General features: G+C 38.0%; 3 protein-coding genes across 5 annotated transcripts; 2 read left to right on the top strand and 1 right to left on the bottom strand.

Annotated features, from left to right (window-relative positions):
* Positions 1–2,948: 2,948 nt before the first annotated feature.
* Positions 2,949–9,908, top strand: vps26b (VPS26, retromer complex component B). Its single transcript, XM_034700957.1, has 6 exons — positions 2,949–3,670; positions 5,171–5,327; positions 5,518–5,682; positions 6,559–6,734; positions 6,832–6,974; positions 8,365–9,908. The coding sequence occupies exons 1-6, from the start codon at positions 3,448–3,450 to the stop codon at positions 8,500–8,502; spliced, it is 1,002 nt and encodes a 333-aa protein (XP_034556848.1). The 5' UTR covers positions 2,949–3,447; the 3' UTR covers positions 8,503–9,908.
* A 679-nt stretch (positions 9,909–10,587) lies between these two features.
* On the bottom strand, positions 10,588–12,644 carry thyn1 (thymocyte nuclear protein 1). 3 transcript variants are annotated; one of them, XM_034700958.1, is made up of 8 exons: positions 12,555–12,644; positions 11,813–11,863; positions 11,586–11,722; positions 11,435–11,503; positions 11,249–11,341; positions 11,063–11,158; positions 10,829–10,979; positions 10,588–10,742 (listed from the first exon to the last, which is right to left on the bottom strand). In XM_034700958.1, exons 1-8 carry the CDS (start codon positions 12,637–12,639, stop codon positions 10,696–10,698), a joined length of 729 nt encoding a protein of 242 aa, XP_034556849.1. In that variant the 5' UTR covers positions 12,640–12,644; the 3' UTR covers positions 10,588–10,695. The 3 variants fall into 3 exon arrangements, with proteins under 3 accessions (XP_034556849.1, XP_034556850.1, XP_034556851.1); XM_034700959.1 differs by having other exon boundaries at positions 12,548–12,604; XM_034700960.1 differs by lacking the exon at positions 12,555–12,644 and adding an exon at positions 12,287–12,443.
* A 1,784-nt stretch (positions 12,645–14,428) lies between these two features.
* On the top strand, positions 14,429–19,796 carry acad8 (acyl-CoA dehydrogenase family, member 8). The gene is made up of 11 exons (XM_034700956.1): positions 14,429–14,612; positions 15,104–15,204; positions 15,418–15,587; positions 15,966–16,075; positions 16,163–16,239; positions 16,687–16,824; positions 16,942–17,077; positions 17,830–17,927; positions 18,018–18,170; positions 18,262–18,364; positions 18,503–19,796. The coding sequence occupies exons 1-11, from the start codon at positions 14,495–14,497 to the stop codon at positions 18,556–18,558; spliced, it is 1,260 nt and encodes a 419-aa protein (XP_034556847.1). The 5' UTR covers positions 14,429–14,494; the 3' UTR covers positions 18,559–19,796.
* Positions 19,797–19,878: the final 82 nt, after the last annotated feature.

Here is a 19,878-nt window from a genome sequence, read left to right as displayed (position 1 = left end):
TATTAAAAACATTTGAACTGACAATGTTGCAGAGATCTTTTGTGTGTTTAATAATGAAAGTACATGTATAATATGTGTCAACTATGCAGTATGATTTTAAGAATAACATCTATAAAAGCCCCTCACAAGAACTTGAAATATCAAACACATTTGCACAGTCGTTACACCCATACTCTTTTTGTTATAAAGATGTAACCCATATATATATAAAGTATACTACTGACAGTTATATATTGTATTAACACAACATGTACAATTTCAGCTAATATAGTTCAAATGAATTTGAACAGCTGTTATTTTTAGTGGTGGTGATGGTTATTCTTAGTAGTATGTGCAGTCTTATATTGGATATGATGCAACTGGAAATTTGGTCATGTAATTCATAACTGATAGGTAACATTAACCTTTGAATATGATGTCGGCTGCCGCAACCTTCAGCCACTCCTTTGGGAGAAATATTAGCAAGTGGTATAGTTTCCATAGTTTGTTCAATGTCCTTGGTTTGTACAGTACAGCAGGTTTTGTGCATCTTTTATCAATTCATTACAATTTATTTATGATTTTATTCCAATAACACTGTGTCCATCACCATGATTGTTTATTGGGTATGGGTTATAGCTTTGGGTCAACCCACTTTCTCTGTTTAAGCAAACCCTTTAAATGCACTCTGCTGTAGCTGTATTGTCTTGTCAGTTTAAGTTGCTTCTTTGGGATACATATAAGTATATGCTGTTATCCCAGCATATGTCAGTTTGTCATTGCTAAGTTAGTCACTGCTCACATGTTGACCGGGTCTGACAGCTCAAGACAGTGTCAGCTGTCAGTTTTCCAGGGTGCATGCATGTTTAAACGTGTTCATGTTCAAGTGGCTGGTGTAGTTTTGAATGTGCTTCATTAAAAAGCTTTTAAAAATAGACTCTGAGGGATTGTGGCCTGCTTCTTTCAACGTGAGCATACCTTTCTATGAAATCCCCAAGAGTTCCATATGCGTAGAAGATCCTTCTTAGAAAAAACATGAATGTAGGCCACATTAGGAGATGTGCCTGTATGAGGAGCAGCTTAGCTGGGTCATAAACCTAAGTGCATGAACATTTATCACTGCAGTTTGCAGCCTCATGATTGTGCTCACATTTTCATTATCTGACAACATCTTTTAGAGCTAGTGCAATCAGCATGACATGCCCAGCAGCCTTTGTGACACTGCCTTGGTGGGGGGATTTCTTCTACTGCTTGCATCTTGCTGTCATCTTTCAATCCTTAGGGTGAAATCATATGACTCAGAAGCTTGATGGTGTCAACAATATATAGTATGTTGTCTTTGTTAATCATGACCTTAACCAGTTTGGCTGTCTCATCACATTAAGACACACTTCTATGTGTCTGCAACTATGTCCACCACAAAAATGATGCCAAACATGTGTCAGGTCTTGCTGATGGGTTGAAAGTTACCAAAATAAAGTTGTTGGAATAGGTCTGGTCTGAGTTATGAAAACACACAGGAAGGACAGGATTCATCCAGTAACTCAAACTGCCAATTGCCACCCTTCTCATTCAGAAAATATTTAAGTTCATTTTTATTATTGGTGCCTCTTGTACATGTCTGGTCTGAGACTCAAATGTTGGGCCACATAGAACTACAACATGCTAATAATAGGTGTCATTCTACACCAGTGTCAATCAGAATCAGAAATACTTAATTTATCCTGGGGAGGGAAATTTGGGAACGGACAGCAGTATACATAATGTATGCTATCAAAAGATTGTAATACAATAACCTATGATGGGATTAAACATCATTCACTACTGTAACACCTAAGCTACTGTGAGGAACTTTTGATTTATATCAATTTGGGTGCCCCATTGTGGACAAAGTGATACCTCTTATCTCTTGTTCTGTACATGCAAAGTAGTGTTTTCAACAAAAACCTCACCCTGCTGTCTTTTAACAGCCAGATTTGTCCCTCAGTGTGATTATTTGCCATGAAAACAGCCAGAAAAAGGATGTTTCTAAAGCCAAATGTCATTCATGTGGTCTGACACCTACCCCCTCTGAGTGGTTTAAGGCATTAGAAATGACAACAGAGAAGGTATCAGTGTTGTTGTTTATGTTTTTTTTTTTTGCTTTTGAAGTTCATAAAGAGGCATCAGTGTTGGTTTCAGTCTGTTTCTCAGCTGGTGAAAAACTCCACATAGTGCCTTTAAGTAAGATCTGTTGTACTTCAAGCACTGAATGGTTTAGGCCCAAAATACATTGCTGATCTGCTGCTACTTTATGAACCACCTCGACCTCTGAGGTCATCAGGTACTGGTCTGCTTTCAGTTCCTAGAGTCAGAACGAAACATGGTGAAGCAGCGTTTAGTCATTATGCACCATATATCTGGAACACACTCCCTGAAAGCTGTAGGTCTGCTCCAACTCTCACCTCTTTTAAATCAAAGACTAAGACTTTTTTATTTGCCACTGCATTCCTATCTTAGATTATTTTAACCCACTTTAAATTAAAATTTTAATGTAATTTTTAATATATTTCTAATTTTCCTTTTCTTTTCTGTTTTATCATATTTGTCATTTTAATTGTGCTCTTTTATGCCTGTCTGAATGTCTCCAATGCTTTTAATGTGTTAATGTAAAGCACATTGAGTTGTCCTCGTGTATGAAATGCGCTATACAAATAAAGCTGCCTTGCCTTGCCTTGCCTTCAAACATGTGCCATCATTATACTGTTTTGTTATTTGTAATTTATGTTTTGTGGCTCCATACCATGTGATCATGGTCTGAGCATCGAATTAAAATGAAAATGAAAATGAAACTCCTCATAGAACATAGCTAAATCGTATGATGGAGAGCGTAAATCGAAAAAAGGAATATAAAACATTAATACCTTTTGTTAATTTAAGAATATAAAAGCCCGTATGTTCAGTTTCGAGCTTGGATCTTATTTTGAAAAGCGCCACCCGGAAGTAGATAATGCAATGCAGGTGTCGCACATCCTGATCATTTGACAACATTCGCCGTCTTTTCTTACAGAAAACAAGCATGTAATATATATTTACACAGCGTGGATTCTGTCCATTACAGATACGAGTGGTTTCAGGCTTCAGTAGACTGTTTAATAGAGACGTTGCGGTGAAGGAGGGAAAAAAAGGAAGCAGCTAATTTTGCTGATGGACTTCTTATCGTGCGTTTTTGTTGTGCCATCGTATCGCAATTTTGCTTCGTCGTTGGGAATGATTATGGACATGTAGCTAATGTAGTGTTTTCTGTTTAATATCTTCGACTTTTTCCACGTTTAAAAGTGTGTTGTACGCTCACCGAAGGAGCTGAGATTGCCCACCTTGCAGGCCACACTGTGTGTTTGTTTTCCTCTGTGATACATTAGCAGGGTTCTGGGTTAGTCTGCTAATAAGTCAGTGTAAAACGCAACACAGCTCATATACAACGTTACAATGAGTTTCTTTAGTTTTGGGCAGAGTGCGGACATTGATGTTGTCTTGAATGATGCTGAAACGAGGAAGAAGGCTGAACACAAAACTGAGGATGGAAAGAAAGACAAATATTTTCTTTTCTATGATGGAGAGACAGTGAGTGGAAAGGTGAATGTCACACTGAAGAATCCGGGGAAGAGGCTGGAGCACCAGGGCATCAAAATTGAATTTGTGGGCCAAATAGGTGGGTTACTTTTATAGTTGTACATGCATTCTGTGTCTTCTTGATACATTTTCCACTTAGAAATAGAAAGACATCAGAAGGACGAGGGACTGTACAAAACCAGTTTGTGTTAGGAGTGATGCTGAGCATGTTTTATCTCAAAAGAATAGAAAAACTAATTTTAATGTGTCTGAAAAATACTGGATTAGACCTCCTAGGAATTATGTTTAGTGACACAGAGTTTGAAAAGCTTGTAAACAAGCTAGACACTCTATTTATCAGGGAGCTACAAGTTCAGCTTTTAGCCTAAGGCCTTTTTTGTAGAAACACAAGCAAAATGTCAACATGTTACTTGAATATTTTGGGTAAAACATTGCATTTCTTTGTGATGAATGTGCTGTGTGGACTAAGTGAGGATATTTGTCATTTGGTAATGCACAAGAGATACAAAATGGCATTATAAGTGTTTTTAATTTTCATCTTTTGGGGCATGCCATGACTGAGAAAAATATACACCCCACCCACATTTTCTTAAAGTTATTATGTGCTGAAAAAATCTAAATCTGTGTGGTGCTTCAGGAAATCCATTGATGATCAATAGCTAAAGGGGACGGGGCCTTTGCTGTCAAAGCCCCCCGACTGTGGAACGGCCTGCCAGAGGAAATCAGACTTGCAGAATCAGTCCCTCATTTTATGTCACTACTTAAGACACACTTTTATCATAAAGCTTTTATTTTGTGAATTTATTTTAATCTTTAACGTTTTATCTCTGATTTTACTTTCTGTTTGCTTTTTTTTCCTTCTCTGCTTTTATTGTGTTTTTATTATTTTTGTGAAGCACTTTGTTACTTGTATTGAAAAGTGCTATACAAATAAAGGTATTATTATTATTATTATTATTATTATTATTATAATAATGATTTACACATCAACACCAAATGTGTGATTGGAAGGGTACAAACTTCCAAAGATTGATTTTTACCTTTGGACCCACTGGCTGTCACTGTCTCTGTAAATCACACATTTAAATTTGGTGACATTTGTAAATAACTACAGTTCTGCTTTCTTTTAAGCTGCACAGTGAAGTGAAATTTAGAGCTGTTCAAGGGTGTGACTAATACTGGGACAAGTAATGACAAATAATGTGCTCTAGGAAGAGATAATTTACAATTACTCATAAGCTCACACACCCTCCCAAAACACTAAGTTATCAGATATTTCCCCCAGGAGTGGTGAAGACCAAAAACAGTGTAATAGAAGTTTGCTTTGTTGTTTTTTTGTTGTAAAAGGCGTTCATATGGTGATTTTGTGTTCACAACATGTCTCTGTTACTATGAAGTCACCTCAATTATTTATAGAAGTTTAACATTTATTTGTATTTAATTTCCTGTCAATGGAAACATAAAGCAGGTTTTAATTATTTAACTTAGTAATGATATTTGTACTAATTTATCACAAGTCATTATTGTGATCATGATATTGTGTCATCTCTTACATCGCTCTTGTTGTTTTTTATAACAGAGCTGTATTACGACAGAGGAAACCATCATGAGTTTGTGTCCCTGGTGAAAGATCTCGCAAGACCCGGTGAAATGACTCAGTCACAGACCTTCGACTTTGAGTTTACTCATGTTGAAAAACCCTACGAGTCCTACACAGGCCAGAATGTGAAGCTAAGGTGGGTTTGATCATTCAGTCCACTTTAAAAGGAAGCAAAATGAGTAACTACAGGTGTCACTCTTTAACCTGCCGTTCATGTGTTATATTTCAACAGCCTGGTGTTGCCTTTATTTAACTTACAGTTTATATTTTAAAGGATGGATTTGATGACATGCAAACCGTTCTTATGTTTCTGTTTGTCTTTGTAGATATTTTCTTCGCGCCACAGTGATCAGAAGACTGAATGACATCAGTAAAGAGATGGACATCGTGGTCCACACACTGAGCACTTACCCTGAGCTCAACTCCTCCATTAAAATGGAAGTAGGAATAGAGGATTGTCTCCACATTGAGTTTGAATACAACAAATCAAAGTAAGCAACAAACTCATGTTTGAAAATTATGAAACAGTTATTACAATTATGAAAAGCAGAAGAAAGCATGAAGGTCTCACTTCCAAAACTTCAGACCAGAAAAACCATGATTTACCTTTGTCAGTTATCAACATTCAAAATCATTGTGACCTTGTTTTCTCTCGTTGAACTTGTTGATCAACCAACATGCCATTCAAGAGCTCAACGCCAGACTGTATTATCTAAATCTAATTATTATTGTAGCCTCTTACACATTATGGTGTTGCAGCGGGAGCTCCACAAACACACACCCCTGATTCAGCCTGCTGGATCAGCTGTTATACATCCCCACTGTCTTCCCCCTACTCCGCCTCTGTTACTACCTCTGAGGATCAGGGGCGGAATGACTTCACCCCACCATCGGCCTCCATGTGTTATTTCATACCAGACATTACAGTGCATAAATAACCCTCCTTGAAATGGCATTATGTAAGAGAATCAATTAAGTGGATTGAAATTATTTATAAATGTAGCTACAGAACTGACTCAAAATTTAAAAGATTTAAAGAGTTCTTACATGTTTTTATTTATTTATAAAGCACATTTAATCCCTGTTGGATTGAGGGTTACAGAAATACACACCCACATAAGATTTATCCACAAAAACTAAAAAAAACTGAATTAAATTGAATCAAAGGATAAAGCAGTAGACCACATGAGTAAGCACAATTGAAAGAGACACAGCTCTTCAAATATATTTTAAAGTAGGGATTGAAAAACTAAAGTAATGGAACAGTTGCTCCTTATTATTGGATGATTAATAAAATGCTATTAGATAATGATGATATATGATTTGTTATTTAAGGGGTTAGTCTCATTATATGCTTCTTTTCTCAGGTACCATCTGAAAGATGTAATTGTTGGAAAAATCTACTTCCTGCTGGTGAGGATTAAGATTAAGCATATGGAGATCGACATCATCAAACGTGAGACAACAGGCACCGGCCCGAGTGTGTACCATGAAAATGACACTATTGCAAAGTATGAAATCATGGACGGAGCTCCAGTCAGAGGTAAACAGCTGGTTCATATTTCCTGTCAGTTATTTTAAACATTTTGTGTCAAGTTTGATGTGATCCAACCTGTCACAATGCTTTTTCTATGTGTCAGGGGAGTCTATTCCCATCCGGTTATTCCTGGCTGGTTATGATCTGACTCCCACCATGAGAGACATCAACAAGAAGTTCTCTGTGCGCTATTACCTGAACCTGGTGCTGATCGACGAGGAGGAGAGACGTTACTTCAAACAGCAGGTGGGCTGCTGATAAGAAAACAGAAAGTCAGACTGCTGACTCAGTTTGTTTAGATGTATAATAATAATCTGTATCGCCTTCTTGTTTCAGTACATTTAAAATGATTACTTGGCCATGCATGTTGAGGTAAATGGTCAATGGACTTCACTTATATAGTGCCTTTAAAGCTGGGGTTGGTAGTCAGATTTAGATACACTTTTTGTTATACTGGTTAGTCTTAAGACTTTAGACTTTATTGTCCCCTTTTGGGAAATTCCTTTTCACTGCACCTTTCTGCATTTCCACAGACATAGACAAACACAAGAACATACACTGTAGGCTGTAACCACTGTAACCACTGTAGGTGGTTAAAATGATCTTTATGTCCAGATGGCAATCAATACATAATGTGTTCTTAAAAAAGAGTGGAAAAAGCCGCTATCTACAGATGGAGTAAACCTGGGAAAACACCAACCAATCCCTGCCTTTGGGAGCCAAAATATGAAACCAATCAAATCCTGTCCTGCTGTTCTGCCCGCCTCCTGCACGTACATTTCATGTTTGTTTGTGTTTTTAACTTTCACTATGATAATGTTTTGGTGTCTTCTTACTGCTGAGTGAGACATGAGTTGATGTAGGAATGAACAGATCCATGTTTTTGATCTTCGTACGGTCAATATAAAGTAATTATTTGCCTAAATAACAGATTTTTTTTGGTCATTGTGTATTTATAAAATTTTACATACAAAGACCAAATACAGCATAGATGCAACAGAAATAATAAATGAAAGAGAAACCAAACAAAAAAAGATACAACTGGCTAAATGACGGAATTTTAATTGGCAAGAGTCAAACTGGAAATAAAGAGGAATCCAGTGTAGCAGATGTCAGCATGTTTTAGTTTCTTGCCTTAGCCAGGATAGCTTTGTGCAAACCCTGGAGATGTGATAAAATTGATACAAATGGTCTTTTTAAAGTCATATTTTTGGGCAAGAGAGACAGGAATAAGGGGAGTAGAGAGTGGGGGAGGACATGCAGGAAACTGTCTAGGCTGGAATCGAACCTGCGGTCTCTGTGATAAGGGCTATAGCCTCTTTATATGGGGGTGTGCACTTAGACAACTAGGCCAACGGCGCCCTGATACAAATGTACTTAAAATGACTGGATTTTTTGAGATTTCTGTTCTCTTAATCAAGTTGCAGCTGATACTGACTTTCATCCCCATGCGCTGACATCTGCAACTGACTTAAGTTCTTCTTAATCTACTTTTTTTTTGACTGAGTGGCTTAAATGTTTTTTTTTTTGTTTGTTTGGGTGATGAAATTGGTTAAAAAGGAAATATTAGTGTCCGTTGACATACCTAGAAACAATATCATCAAAGACTAAATACCTCTTCCTTCCCTCCACTCAGGAAATCACTCTGTGGAGGAAAGGGGACGTGGTGAGGAAGAGCATGTCCCATCAGGCAGCCATCGCCTCTCAGAGGTTCGAGGGCTCGGCTGCGTCGGAGAGCGCGCTGGAGCAGGCGGCAAAGGAGGAGAGCGGGTAGGACAAGAACCACCACCCTGCAGACTCATCGCCAGCGTCTGTGGTGGAGGAGAAACCTGTCGACTGTACAACATCTGGTGAAGCAGCTGTGTTTGTCTGCAGCCGCTGCTCTTAAAGGGAGGAAGAAGGGAGGCCCACATTCAGCACTGCATTATGGGAACAATGAAACAGTTTGCATGAGGCGTTCAGCGTGGCTTCAGGCTGCTGGTCCTGTCCTTCCTCATTAATGCTTTTTCTTTCCTCTTTTCTTTACAGGAGTCAAACTAATCACCTGTCGCCATGTCCACTGTGTAAACTTTTTCATGTAATATTCGTACATTTTGAAGCTCTCTCTTTGTTACAGTCTAATGCTTTTATGGGGTTATTTCTAATCTTCTAATTAATACAACTGGATTATCATTCACTATTATGTATCTCCAACATTCCACCTTAAAAGAAGGCATTCCTAACACTGTTTTAACGTCAAGAAATCTGAAATAACTGCACTGCTATGACCATGCTTAACACATTTTTCTCTTTGTCTGTGTTTGCACAAAAAAACCCGAATGAAACTGGAATTTTATTTCCTTAATTTGAGCGAGAAAACTAAGTGTTATCCATTTTTTAATCTGTAAATAAGACCATCTTAACCCTTTAATCCTGTCCCCGGTCCAGCTTGTATACATTGATTATCCAGCACACGGTGCCACAGAAATGTCCTTCATGTTCATGCGCTTTACCTCAGCATTCCAGTGTTGTTAGGGAAAAGGGTCTGGTAGTGTGAAGACTTCTGTATGCTCTCGATTAGAGACTCCAGAGTTGTGCCTAAGTGTGTTAAGCAAATGAAATCCTCCTGCCTCTAACATAATTTTAGTCTTTTAACCAGAGAAAAACTTACAGTAGAACTATCTATCTTTTGCAAAATGCTAATCAATTCTTCCTTGTCCTTCAAAGTCCAATAAATTGATGCCAAATGAAAAAAAAAAAAAAAAGCTTCGACTCTGTTGTGTCAAAGAAAGGAGTGAAAGTGTAACCGCACTTTGATGCAAGTGTGGGAAGGCTGTGTATCAAGAATCCCTTCCTATTATTTATGTGGAGAGGATACAGGTGTTTCATATATGGGGCATCAAATGGACAGTCATTGATTCCTGCATTGCTGCATTATTTAAAACCTGCAAATTAAAGCTCCTGTGAGAACATTCTGTCAACTTTGGCGCCTCCTGTGGACAAATGTATACCTCATCTCTTTGCTGATCCTGTCCTGTACATGTATTCATGTTTTCTGATGATAAATCTCATCCTGCCTTCTTTTATCAGACAAACTTACTACTCAGAATATTTGCTGTGGAAAAGTGCAAAAGGCTTTACTGTTTGTCTGTCACCTACCCCTCTCAGTGGTTTAAGCATTAAACATTACATTCATCACAATGTTTTGACATCTTACAAACTTATGGATTCCTTAATGAAAAAAATGTAAAGATTGACTGATATCAAAATAACTGTTGGGGGTATCTTTGGGTTGGTCTGTAAAAATCTGCAGCTTTAAACAAATTAATATTTTTTTAAGCACAAAATTAGTTGGTTCCATCTTCTTAAAGATATATATATATATTTATGGTTTGTTAATTGTCTCTAACTGCAAATGTTGAAATATAACAACTGGTCTTTTAAATATTTTCATCATGCAAACAGTTTGTCTGGAAAATGACGATCAGATTAATAAATGCTTCATAGTCAGCAGTACATGCAATCATTGAGGATTATACCAGGGCTTATTCTGTTGATCAAACGTGTAAAGAAATCTGCAAAAAAAAAAGTGTGCATCCAAATAATCATACTAAAAATGTTAAAGAGCAGTAAGAAAGTAATTATGATGAAATTCACTTTTAAAGATAGCATCCTGCATTGAGGAAAATTGTTTTTTATGCTGTTATACCCGAATTACAGACCAAACAAAGGCCACCAACCACTAATACACATGACATATCTGTACTGTATGATTTGTACTTTAAATCTTGTGTTAAGATTTGGTATGCTATGGCTGAAGCTGTCAGCCAATGAATACTTAGTCATACATTGGTTTAGGTATAAAAAAAATGAAGCTTAATTTAAGAAAAGAATACTTTTAATAATGTTTGTTATCCACAATTTTTTTTTATATAAAACTATTTTGGAATGTTACGGTTTCACGGTGTTGAGATGCATCATCTGGTCTTCACAAAGGCTCCTCATCCTCCAAACTCAGGACAAAGTCGAACTCCTCTGCAGAGAACAAGACGAACTAATGCATTATTATATTCTGAGGGAAGACATGTTGCTCTGGCTAAACATTAAGTAGCTATACATACCAGTGGTGAGTGGCTGCACAGAGAGCCTGGCTCGTGTAAAAAGCGCCATATCCTTTAGAGGCCCTCCTTTGCTGCTGTGCTTCTGGTGGTATTTTTTCAGCTCAGACAGAGGAATAAAACGCTTCGTCATCCTCTGATAATGGACGTCAACCTGAGAGACAGAGGAAGAGAACTTGAACTTTTCAACTTCATTATTCTCAACTATTACATATCATATATCAGGTATGATTTTACCATGCTCCACTTTGGGTTGTCAGGTTTACTGGATGCATCGAAATGTGCGTCTTTCTTATCAAACTGAGTGTGGTCCACGTAAGCTTCCTTCCTGATCTAGAGAAGAAGAAAAAACAGCTTAATATCTTACCTTTCTGCAGCTTTGTATAAATCATAATATTATCAGCAGGAAGAGAGAGATTTTACTTTCATGACTCCTGCTATTCCTGGTTCCTTGCAGTTACTGTGGTAAAAGAAAGCCAGCTGCCCTTCCTTCATCTGCCTCATGAAATTGCGAGCCTGCAGAAGAGAATTCAGAGATAAATAAGATAAATATAGCACAAAAAAAATATTTGCACAATATTGGCGATGAATACAAAACCTCAGCTCTACCTGATAATTGCGAACACCATCCCAGCAGCTGGTCTGATCAGGCAGAGACTTCAGATCCTCAATCCCGAACTGCAGAATGAACCAGAACCATGAACCATCAGAGGAGTGAAGAACTACAGAGAGGGCTGAACAGTCAGTGGCTGCTTCGTACCTTCATGTCGATGCCGTTCTCAAAGCGGCTCTCAGGTTCAGACTTCATCAGCCAGTGGCAGTACTCTGGAGAACCAGTGGTTCCGTTTGCTTTCCTTTTAGAGCCAACTGTTTCTTTTGCAAAATCATCTTCCTTCACTGTATTGTTGAGGCATAAGTCAGATTTTTAAAAAGTGTCAAAAACTATATGAACTTTGTACAGCAACAAGGATGTTTTGCTCTGCTTACCTGGTTTTGCTGTTTTTTCACTGACTCTGGACTTTTTCTTTGGCGGCATCTCTGTGAAATATCAATGTTTATATATTTGCATTAGAACAATTATTCTGTAATTTTATTTTACATTTATTGCTGTTCCTGGGGAACATTATCAGCATCATGAGACTTAGAAAAGTTAAATTAAGAGCGAATAGGAATTTAGACTCATACAAACGTGAGCAATACAACACAACTTAATGTACTTTATGATTTCAAGTGATCCATATTTTAAAGCACCTCTCCTCTCAGGAGGTGAACTATCTGCACACTTCATATAAGTCCTACACATAGACTGTACAAAATAGGTCCTACATCAATCAACCTCGTGCAGTCAGATGGTTATGGTAGGGCAATCAACCATAGCAAAGCCAGAAAAACCCGCGAAAAACTAAAACATGTGCTGACAACTGGATGCCATTTCACTACACTCGATTAATAAACACACACCTGTTTGTGTGGTAACAGCTTTTTCCCAAACTCCTGTAAACAATGCATCAAACACTTGTCCAGTTTCGGACAGCCAAATCCCCTGATTTGGAGTGAGTCCCTAAACGCCCCATAGAAATTTTAGAGTATGCAGCATTTTAATGATGATGAGCGGTTAACAAAACATGCATTTACTAAAATGATAAACTAGTCTCCATTATTGTTGTCTGTCACCCTGAAAAACTCAAATATTCTGTTTGGAAACGTTTATGAAGTGCATACATCTCACCTGAAGTCGTCAGGTCCAGCTGGATTTCTTGCAATACTTCTTCTTCGTGTTGTTGTGGAGACTTCTGAAGCCGGAAGTAGCTCATTACTCCTCCATGAGGCCAGAGAGGAAAAAAAAAATCTTATATTTCATTACTATTTTACTTTTTATTTTTCATGATGTTTTAATTTTCTGACTTTCCTTTTACTTTTAAAGTCCTTTTGTAACAGCCAAAGTAAAATGTTAAAGTTGTATTTTGCAAATAAATATGTAAAAATGGTAAAAGTAAAATGGTAAAAGTGTTTTGCTAATGTTATTTTGTTTTCTAAAATGTAAAAATGTTCTCCAAAATGTAAATGTGTCTCCAACCTTGTAAAAGTGTTTCATCTTTTGTAAATGTGTTTTGTCCTTCAGGGCCACCGTACATCTCGTACTGACCTGACTCTCTGGCTACTGATGCCATTATAATGCATTTTACATTATATCATATAATTATCTTTGTTATATTATATTATGTTATATCACGTTATTATTGCTTGCTACAACTCAGGGTCATATTATATACCCATACTTATTTATTATATTGCTTAATCTGTCATTACCAATCATAATCACACCATGTCAACCTGTCACTACTGAGGCATTTTTAATACTGCCTGTAACTTCTATTTAATCCATTTGTAACATTGTATATATCTAAATTAAATTTGTAAAATTGTATATATTAGGGATGATCACAATTAATCGATTATCGATTAATTGATTGTTAAGAAATTACTCGAAACACACATTTTTGTTATCAATTTTCCGTCACGTGGAACAAACATCATGTGGTCTCATATTACACTCATCTATCAGGGAGGTGTTTTAAGTTTAAATCATGTTTCGATGTGAATCAGCTGTTAAAGGTGTTGCGCACAGCGGAGACGCTCAGCTGGCGGCTGCGGCTGTGCGTCAGGTCTCCACGTGCGCTTTTTAAAAGAGGATCAATACAAAACTGCTGCCAACAATAACACGGACACAAAGGTTGACATCTTTAAACGGGATATTTCCACCTTTGGATACAAAGGCAACAGACAGGTGGGGAATTCTGGTACGCTACGTTTAAAGACCAGCAACATCAGAGCCGTCTGGGCTTTTCTCCAGCGGGACTGATTATGACCCGGTTGCGCTCCTGGCTGACACCTGACCGAATACACATGTTTATTTTTCTCAATAAGAACGAGTAGACAGAAAACTGGACACTGTGAGTCTGAAGTACTTTTCTGTTAGTATTATGAGCCTTCACTTTATAAGATTATGTCCACGGAGAATATTTTAATGAGCCTGATCGTTGATATTCTGCGTGTCAAACGTGTACCCGTATTCAATCCCGGCAGTGATATGCATTTTATTGCTGATAAAATAAAATTTAGGGGGAAAACAACGTATTTGGCCCTGTTTTTGAGGTAAGAATAATAATGTTTTTTTTTTTAATCAATTAATCGATAATTGATCGTTAACATTTCCAAAAATCGATCACGGAAAATACTTAAAATGTACATCCCTAGTATATATCGAAATTGTATTCTACCTTATTCTATCTTTATTTATCTATTTTTATTATTACTTTTTTTTTCTTGATTGTACATATGTCTGGGTTGCTGCAACAAATGAATTTCCCTCCGGATCAATAAAGTAATATCTTATCTTAATGTCATATTGTAACAGCCAGAGTAAATTTTTAAAGTTGTATTTTGCAATACATATGTAAAAATGTGTACAGTGTATATATTTAGAAAAATGCAAATAATTGAAATAAATACATGAACAAACTAACCTCATTTTGGGTGTTCTCCTTAACGGCCACACGAGGCAACAGCAGTTAACCCATTCCGCCCTCGAGAAAAAGACTTCATCACACTGACTACATTTCCCAGAAGCCCTAGCAGCAGAGGCTGACATAACTGAACAAGGTAAACATGGCGGCTGTCGGACCTTTAGGTAGAATTGCCAGATTGAGCTCCAGCATCTGTAGAAACCATCGTTTGATATTCAACAGAATCCCACAACGACGAGGGATAGCTTCGTGTATCGACCGTAAGTGCCACTGAGGAAACGCAGTTAATATTTACTCGTATTGTTTCTATGAAAGAGAATGTGATACCCGATGTAACTTTGTTAGCTAACATTCTTCTGTTGTTATTTAATGTTAGATTGCAGCTAACAAGCAACTGAGACAGCAGTTACACTCATCCTTTTCAATTTTAATATTATTTTTTCGTAGCTCAGCTGTCATTGGTTCATGATGTTCCTCCTCCTGGTCCTCCAGTCAGGAGGCAGAGGGAGCTACACACCCCTCATTAACACCCCTGCTTTTTAAGCAAGTCAAGCGTTATTTGAACAAGAATGAGACTGATTGAAATGAAATTATTTGTTGTTTGGAGTCTCAAAGTGTCGCGTTATTTTGTATATTAAGACATCTGTAGCATTCACAATAGCTTACAGAGGCAGCAATGGTCCACAACACTTGTATTTCTTGTAAATTGTAGCCTTATGCCCTTGCATGTTCTCTGCTCTTTATTTGACAGCTGCTCATGGACTCACAGATGAACAGAAGGAATTTCAAAAAATGGCCTTTGACTTTGCAGCCAATGAAATGGCTCCCCACATGGCAGAGTGGGACCAGAAGGTATGTTGAAGCACACAAGATGCTGTCACAGCAGCAGACTCTGGCGTCAGACCAATGCAATTTTGTAATGACATCTTACCTAACTTAAAGTCACACATACTGTAGGATCTGATGCTGATTGATGTGTCACATAGTACCTTAGTTTACCCATGATCTGACATGTCTGTTGTGTACTCAAACATCATTGTCATATGTTAATTTTCTCTTCTCCAGGAAATGTTTCCCGTTGACACCATGCGAAAGGCCGCTCAGCTGGGGTTTGGTGGCATCTACGTCCAGCCTGAGGTCGGAGGATCAGGTCTCTCTAGACTGGACACGTCGGTAATCTTCGAGGCTTTATCCACAGGATGTGTCAGCACCACGGCTTACATCAGTATACACAAGTACGAACCCCGTCATGTGGCAGTAATGTGACAACATCAACAAAAACTAACTTCAGGCTGAAAATGTTGTTCCAGATGAATTATTGCTTTAAATAATAACAGATGACTCCAGACATATTACAAGTTTTTTAATGAAAGAGAAAACAGTAATGCAACGGGCACCTTATCATCCCTGGAACAATGATCTTTGGAAAATAATCTTCAAAAATAGCATAGCATGTCTTCTTTGTGAGAAGTATTCAGTTCTACATTTTAAGATCTTTTGAGTACAACCAAAGTTCTAAACTATAACCCTTCATGCTTTCAGGAGCTCTAGAATGATCAACCCTGCACGTTTTCCCTTCCTGCATATAATGCCTCATGTTCCTCTCTTTGCAGCATGTGCGCCTGGATGATCGACACATTTGGAAACACTGAGCAGAGGGAGAAGTTCTGTCCGGAGCTCTGTACAATGGAAAAGTTTGCTTCCTATTGTCTCACTGAACCAGGTCAGTCTCTTCATGTAAATATAAAAAGGAAATGTTTATTTCGGCGCAGAGACGTACAACACAAAAAACTCTTACCTTTTACTTTAGGCAGTGGCAGTGACGCTGCTTCACTTCTTACCTCTGCTCAGAGAAAAGGTGACCACTACATCCTCAATGGTTCCAAGGTAATTTCCTGATAATTGCATTATAATTTCCTGATAATTCCATGATAATTCATAACCATTTCATGATGGGTGAGTTCAGGTACACAACAAAACATCTAGGAGGCTGAATAGCAGTTATATCAGCAGCAGGTTGATAACAATAAGGAAGGGTTTCCTTGCAGAGGACCATGAACACATAATTACAGTACAAAGCTCTTAACCCAGACCTCTCCTGACAATGTCCCAGAGCCCACTCAGACCTCGGTCAAAGACTTTTAAGAGACCAGCAGCTCTCTCCATATTTATCAGGTCAAAGTAATCCTCAAGCCATGAGTCCTTCATGAAGCATGCTGGCTTTTGCTCCTTCCAGTTAAGAAGAATCAGTCTTTTAACCGAAAGTTGTATGTTATATAACTTGAAGTAATCTCTTTAAATATAGAGTCAAAGAAAACACATCTTGTTTTTCAGGCCTTTATCAGCGGGGGAGGAGACACGGACGTCTACGTCGTGATGTGCAGAACAGGAGCTAAAGGACCCAAAGGAATCTCATGTGTGGTGATAGAAAAAGGAACCCCAGGCCTCAGCTTTGGCAAAAAAGAAAAGAAGGTAGAGTCCATGCTTGTTGAGACAACAATCTTATTATATTTGTGCTGTGCAGCAGGTAACCACTAGATGGCAGAGTTAAGTCATATTCACTGAGCTGTTCTTTAATCTGTGCCTCAGGTTGGTTGGAACTCTCAGCCAACCAGAGCGGTGATATTTGAGGATTGTGCCGTTCCGGTGGCCAACCTGCTCGGTGCGGAAGGACAAGGGTTCGGTATCGCTATGAAAGGCCTGAACGGTGGCAGAATTAATATTGGTGAGGAGGGGAGCACAGAAACACACCTGCTGTGCAACAACTAATAAGGCCTGATACAGATATATTCACACAGATAATATTTTGATCCCCAGTAGAGTGGAACTTTAAGATTTGTGTGCCTTTATTTGCATATTTAAAAAAATTCAACATTTGAAGTGATTAGGACTTTTATTGTGAACTTAAATTAAGTGAGATGAAACTTTTTAAAAGCAAATATAGAGAGATTCTGCTTTTTAAATCATGGAAAAGTGAAGCATGAATTCCACACACACAGGGACTCTGCTGCTGCATCCTTCCCTAGTCTTGTGTGAGTTTTCTAACATTAGTAATCTTAAAATTGTGATGCTTTTTTGAACATCACTTTTTATGACTCACTTTCCAAACAAGTTAATAGTTTCTATCTCCACTTTAAAGCGTTTAAAGTATAATGTTCATACTTAAAATTGTGGTCCAGTGAAGAGTTAAGTTGATGATAAAACAGGGTCTGCCTACCTTCGATTGACAAGGAAGTCCTTCATCAGGATAGAGGCCAAGCAATGCATGTCTGTCCTTTTATCCATGTCTGGTCCCTCTAGGCTCCATAACCAGGATTGTAGTGGTCAGGTCATTCTGATATGAGGCTTAAAAACAGTCATCCACACACAGATGTTGACTACTGCTTTTAATAATTGTATTTTTTGTGCTCCTTTCCATTACACTTAACTTTTTGTTCAACTTGGTGTACTGCCTCTAAATGCACCCTCTGCCCACAGCATCGTGTTCTCTGGGGGCGGCTCACGCCTCTGTGCTGTTAGCCAAGGATCATCTGTTAGTGCGCAAACAGTTTGGAGAGACGCTCTCCAACAATCAGGTGAGCAGCTCACTCATGTTTTCATACAGTGATCACGACTGATACTGAAAACTATCTTGAACCTGTTTTTGTCCTCTTTGTGTGTTGTAGTTTCTTCAGTTCAAACTGGCAGAGATGGCCACCAAGTTGGTCGCGTCTCGCCTTCTGGTGCGAGAAGCTGCGACAGCTCTGCAAGAGAGCCGACCTGATGCAGTATCGCTCTGCTCCATGGCCAAACTCTTTGTTACAGATGAGTGCTTCAACGTGAGTAACACTGCTTAAGGAGGAGGATTTATTCAACCATGCAACTTTTAAAATTTGCTTTACATTGCCACTTGCTTGCTGTTATTCACAGATCTGTAACCAGGCTCTTCAGATGCACGGTGGTTACGGTTACCTCAAAGATTATGCAGTGCAGCAGTTTGTACGAGACATCAGAGTTCATCAGATCCTAGAGGGTGAGCTTATGTAACAGTGTTTTTTCTTTGTGATAAGTTTATGATTAATTTAACTACATTTAAGAGCGCTGTCATGCTTTGCTGTCATAAAACGTGCAGTTTTTTTTAATGACCTCTTTTTGGATTATTCTCTTAAAGGCACAAACGAGGTGATGAGGATGATCATTGCTCGTAATCTGCTGTCAGAGTCCTGATATACCTTCTCCTCTGCATCTTCAGTAGTGACCATGTTGTTATGGTCTTTTCTGGTTTGTTACTGTGTGACTTGTTTCCTGAAGTGGCCCCTGCATCAAAGGCTCCTGCATCAAAGGCTCACTCAAGGTGATGAAACTCATTGGAAATTTTCGGGTAAACCACTCCGTTAAATATAGTTTTTTTTTCTGATTTACAAATAGGTAGTTTTTTTCAACTTTTAGTCACATTGATGTACGTCTCTATCGTTTCATCAGTCTGTCGTGGCACAGTGATAAAAAATCAGTAACAGCTGATGCTACAATAACTTGACATACAGCACCACCTGCAGGTCCAGATTACTACCTGGAAACACTTCTATAAGTGCTGACTGAATTTATACACTTATATCTAGAATTTGATTATTCAAGCACTGATCTCTAACAGTTTTACATTAAAATGCCATCAAGCACACCTGAATGTGATTATAGGTAGATATCTAGCTTGTTAGCATGCTAACATGAGTTAACGAGTACGAATTAAAGTAGAACCTAGGCAAATGCAGTTATTTGATCACAAAACAGCGAAACAAAGAGGTGCATATGAAATAAAAATGGCAAAGCAATATCAACATGTATAACATTTTTAATGGCGTATCGTTTTATGGTGAAGGTTCATATCTGAAATATCTACAAAATGTACCATGAAACAAGTACTATCACCGAACAACATTTCACTGCTGCTAGAGGAGATTAAAATCTCAAATGAATTTTGTTGCACCAGAAGATTTTTTGTAGCATTGCCTCAAGCACTGGTATTCATCTGAAAGTACTTCAATTTTCTTTGACTGCACATCGCAAAAAATATTCCCCTGATGCTGCTAGTGTGGATATGGTGATATAGTTTTCTTTCTATAAAAGCTCTTCACTACTTAAGTTTCACAAAGTATTGTGAAAGACGTTTGAATCTTTTGATTCAGAACAAACCTTAGTGTTATCAAATAAGGAGTACTTATTCTATGGTACATCAAATGCAGTCTCAGCTTCACTGTAACTAAAGTGTCCTTTCAGATCATATTCATGATCCCGGTTACTGTACTGTTTCTTTACTGTGTGTTTTGTTGTATGTAAAATGAATACAGAAAAACATGCTGTGTGTACTACCACCCACCCACACACATAATGTATCATGGGTTATGTTTTTGATGAATTGTCTGCTGATCACACTCCAAATAAAGTTATCTCAGCTTTCATAAAAACAAGCAGCTCCCTTATTGAGTCTGTAATTTACAAATGTTTTTTTTAATGAATGCATGGTTAGCATGAGTCAAATTATGATTACAA

The sequence above is a fragment of the Notolabrus celidotus genome, chromosome 14 (genome assembly GCF_009762535.1).
Source record: "Notolabrus celidotus isolate fNotCel1 chromosome 14, fNotCel1.pri, whole genome shotgun sequence".
Classification (NCBI taxonomy): Eukaryota; Metazoa; Chordata; class Actinopteri; order Labriformes; family Labridae; genus Notolabrus; species Notolabrus celidotus.
This window is presented reverse-complemented; position numbering and strand designations above follow the sequence as displayed.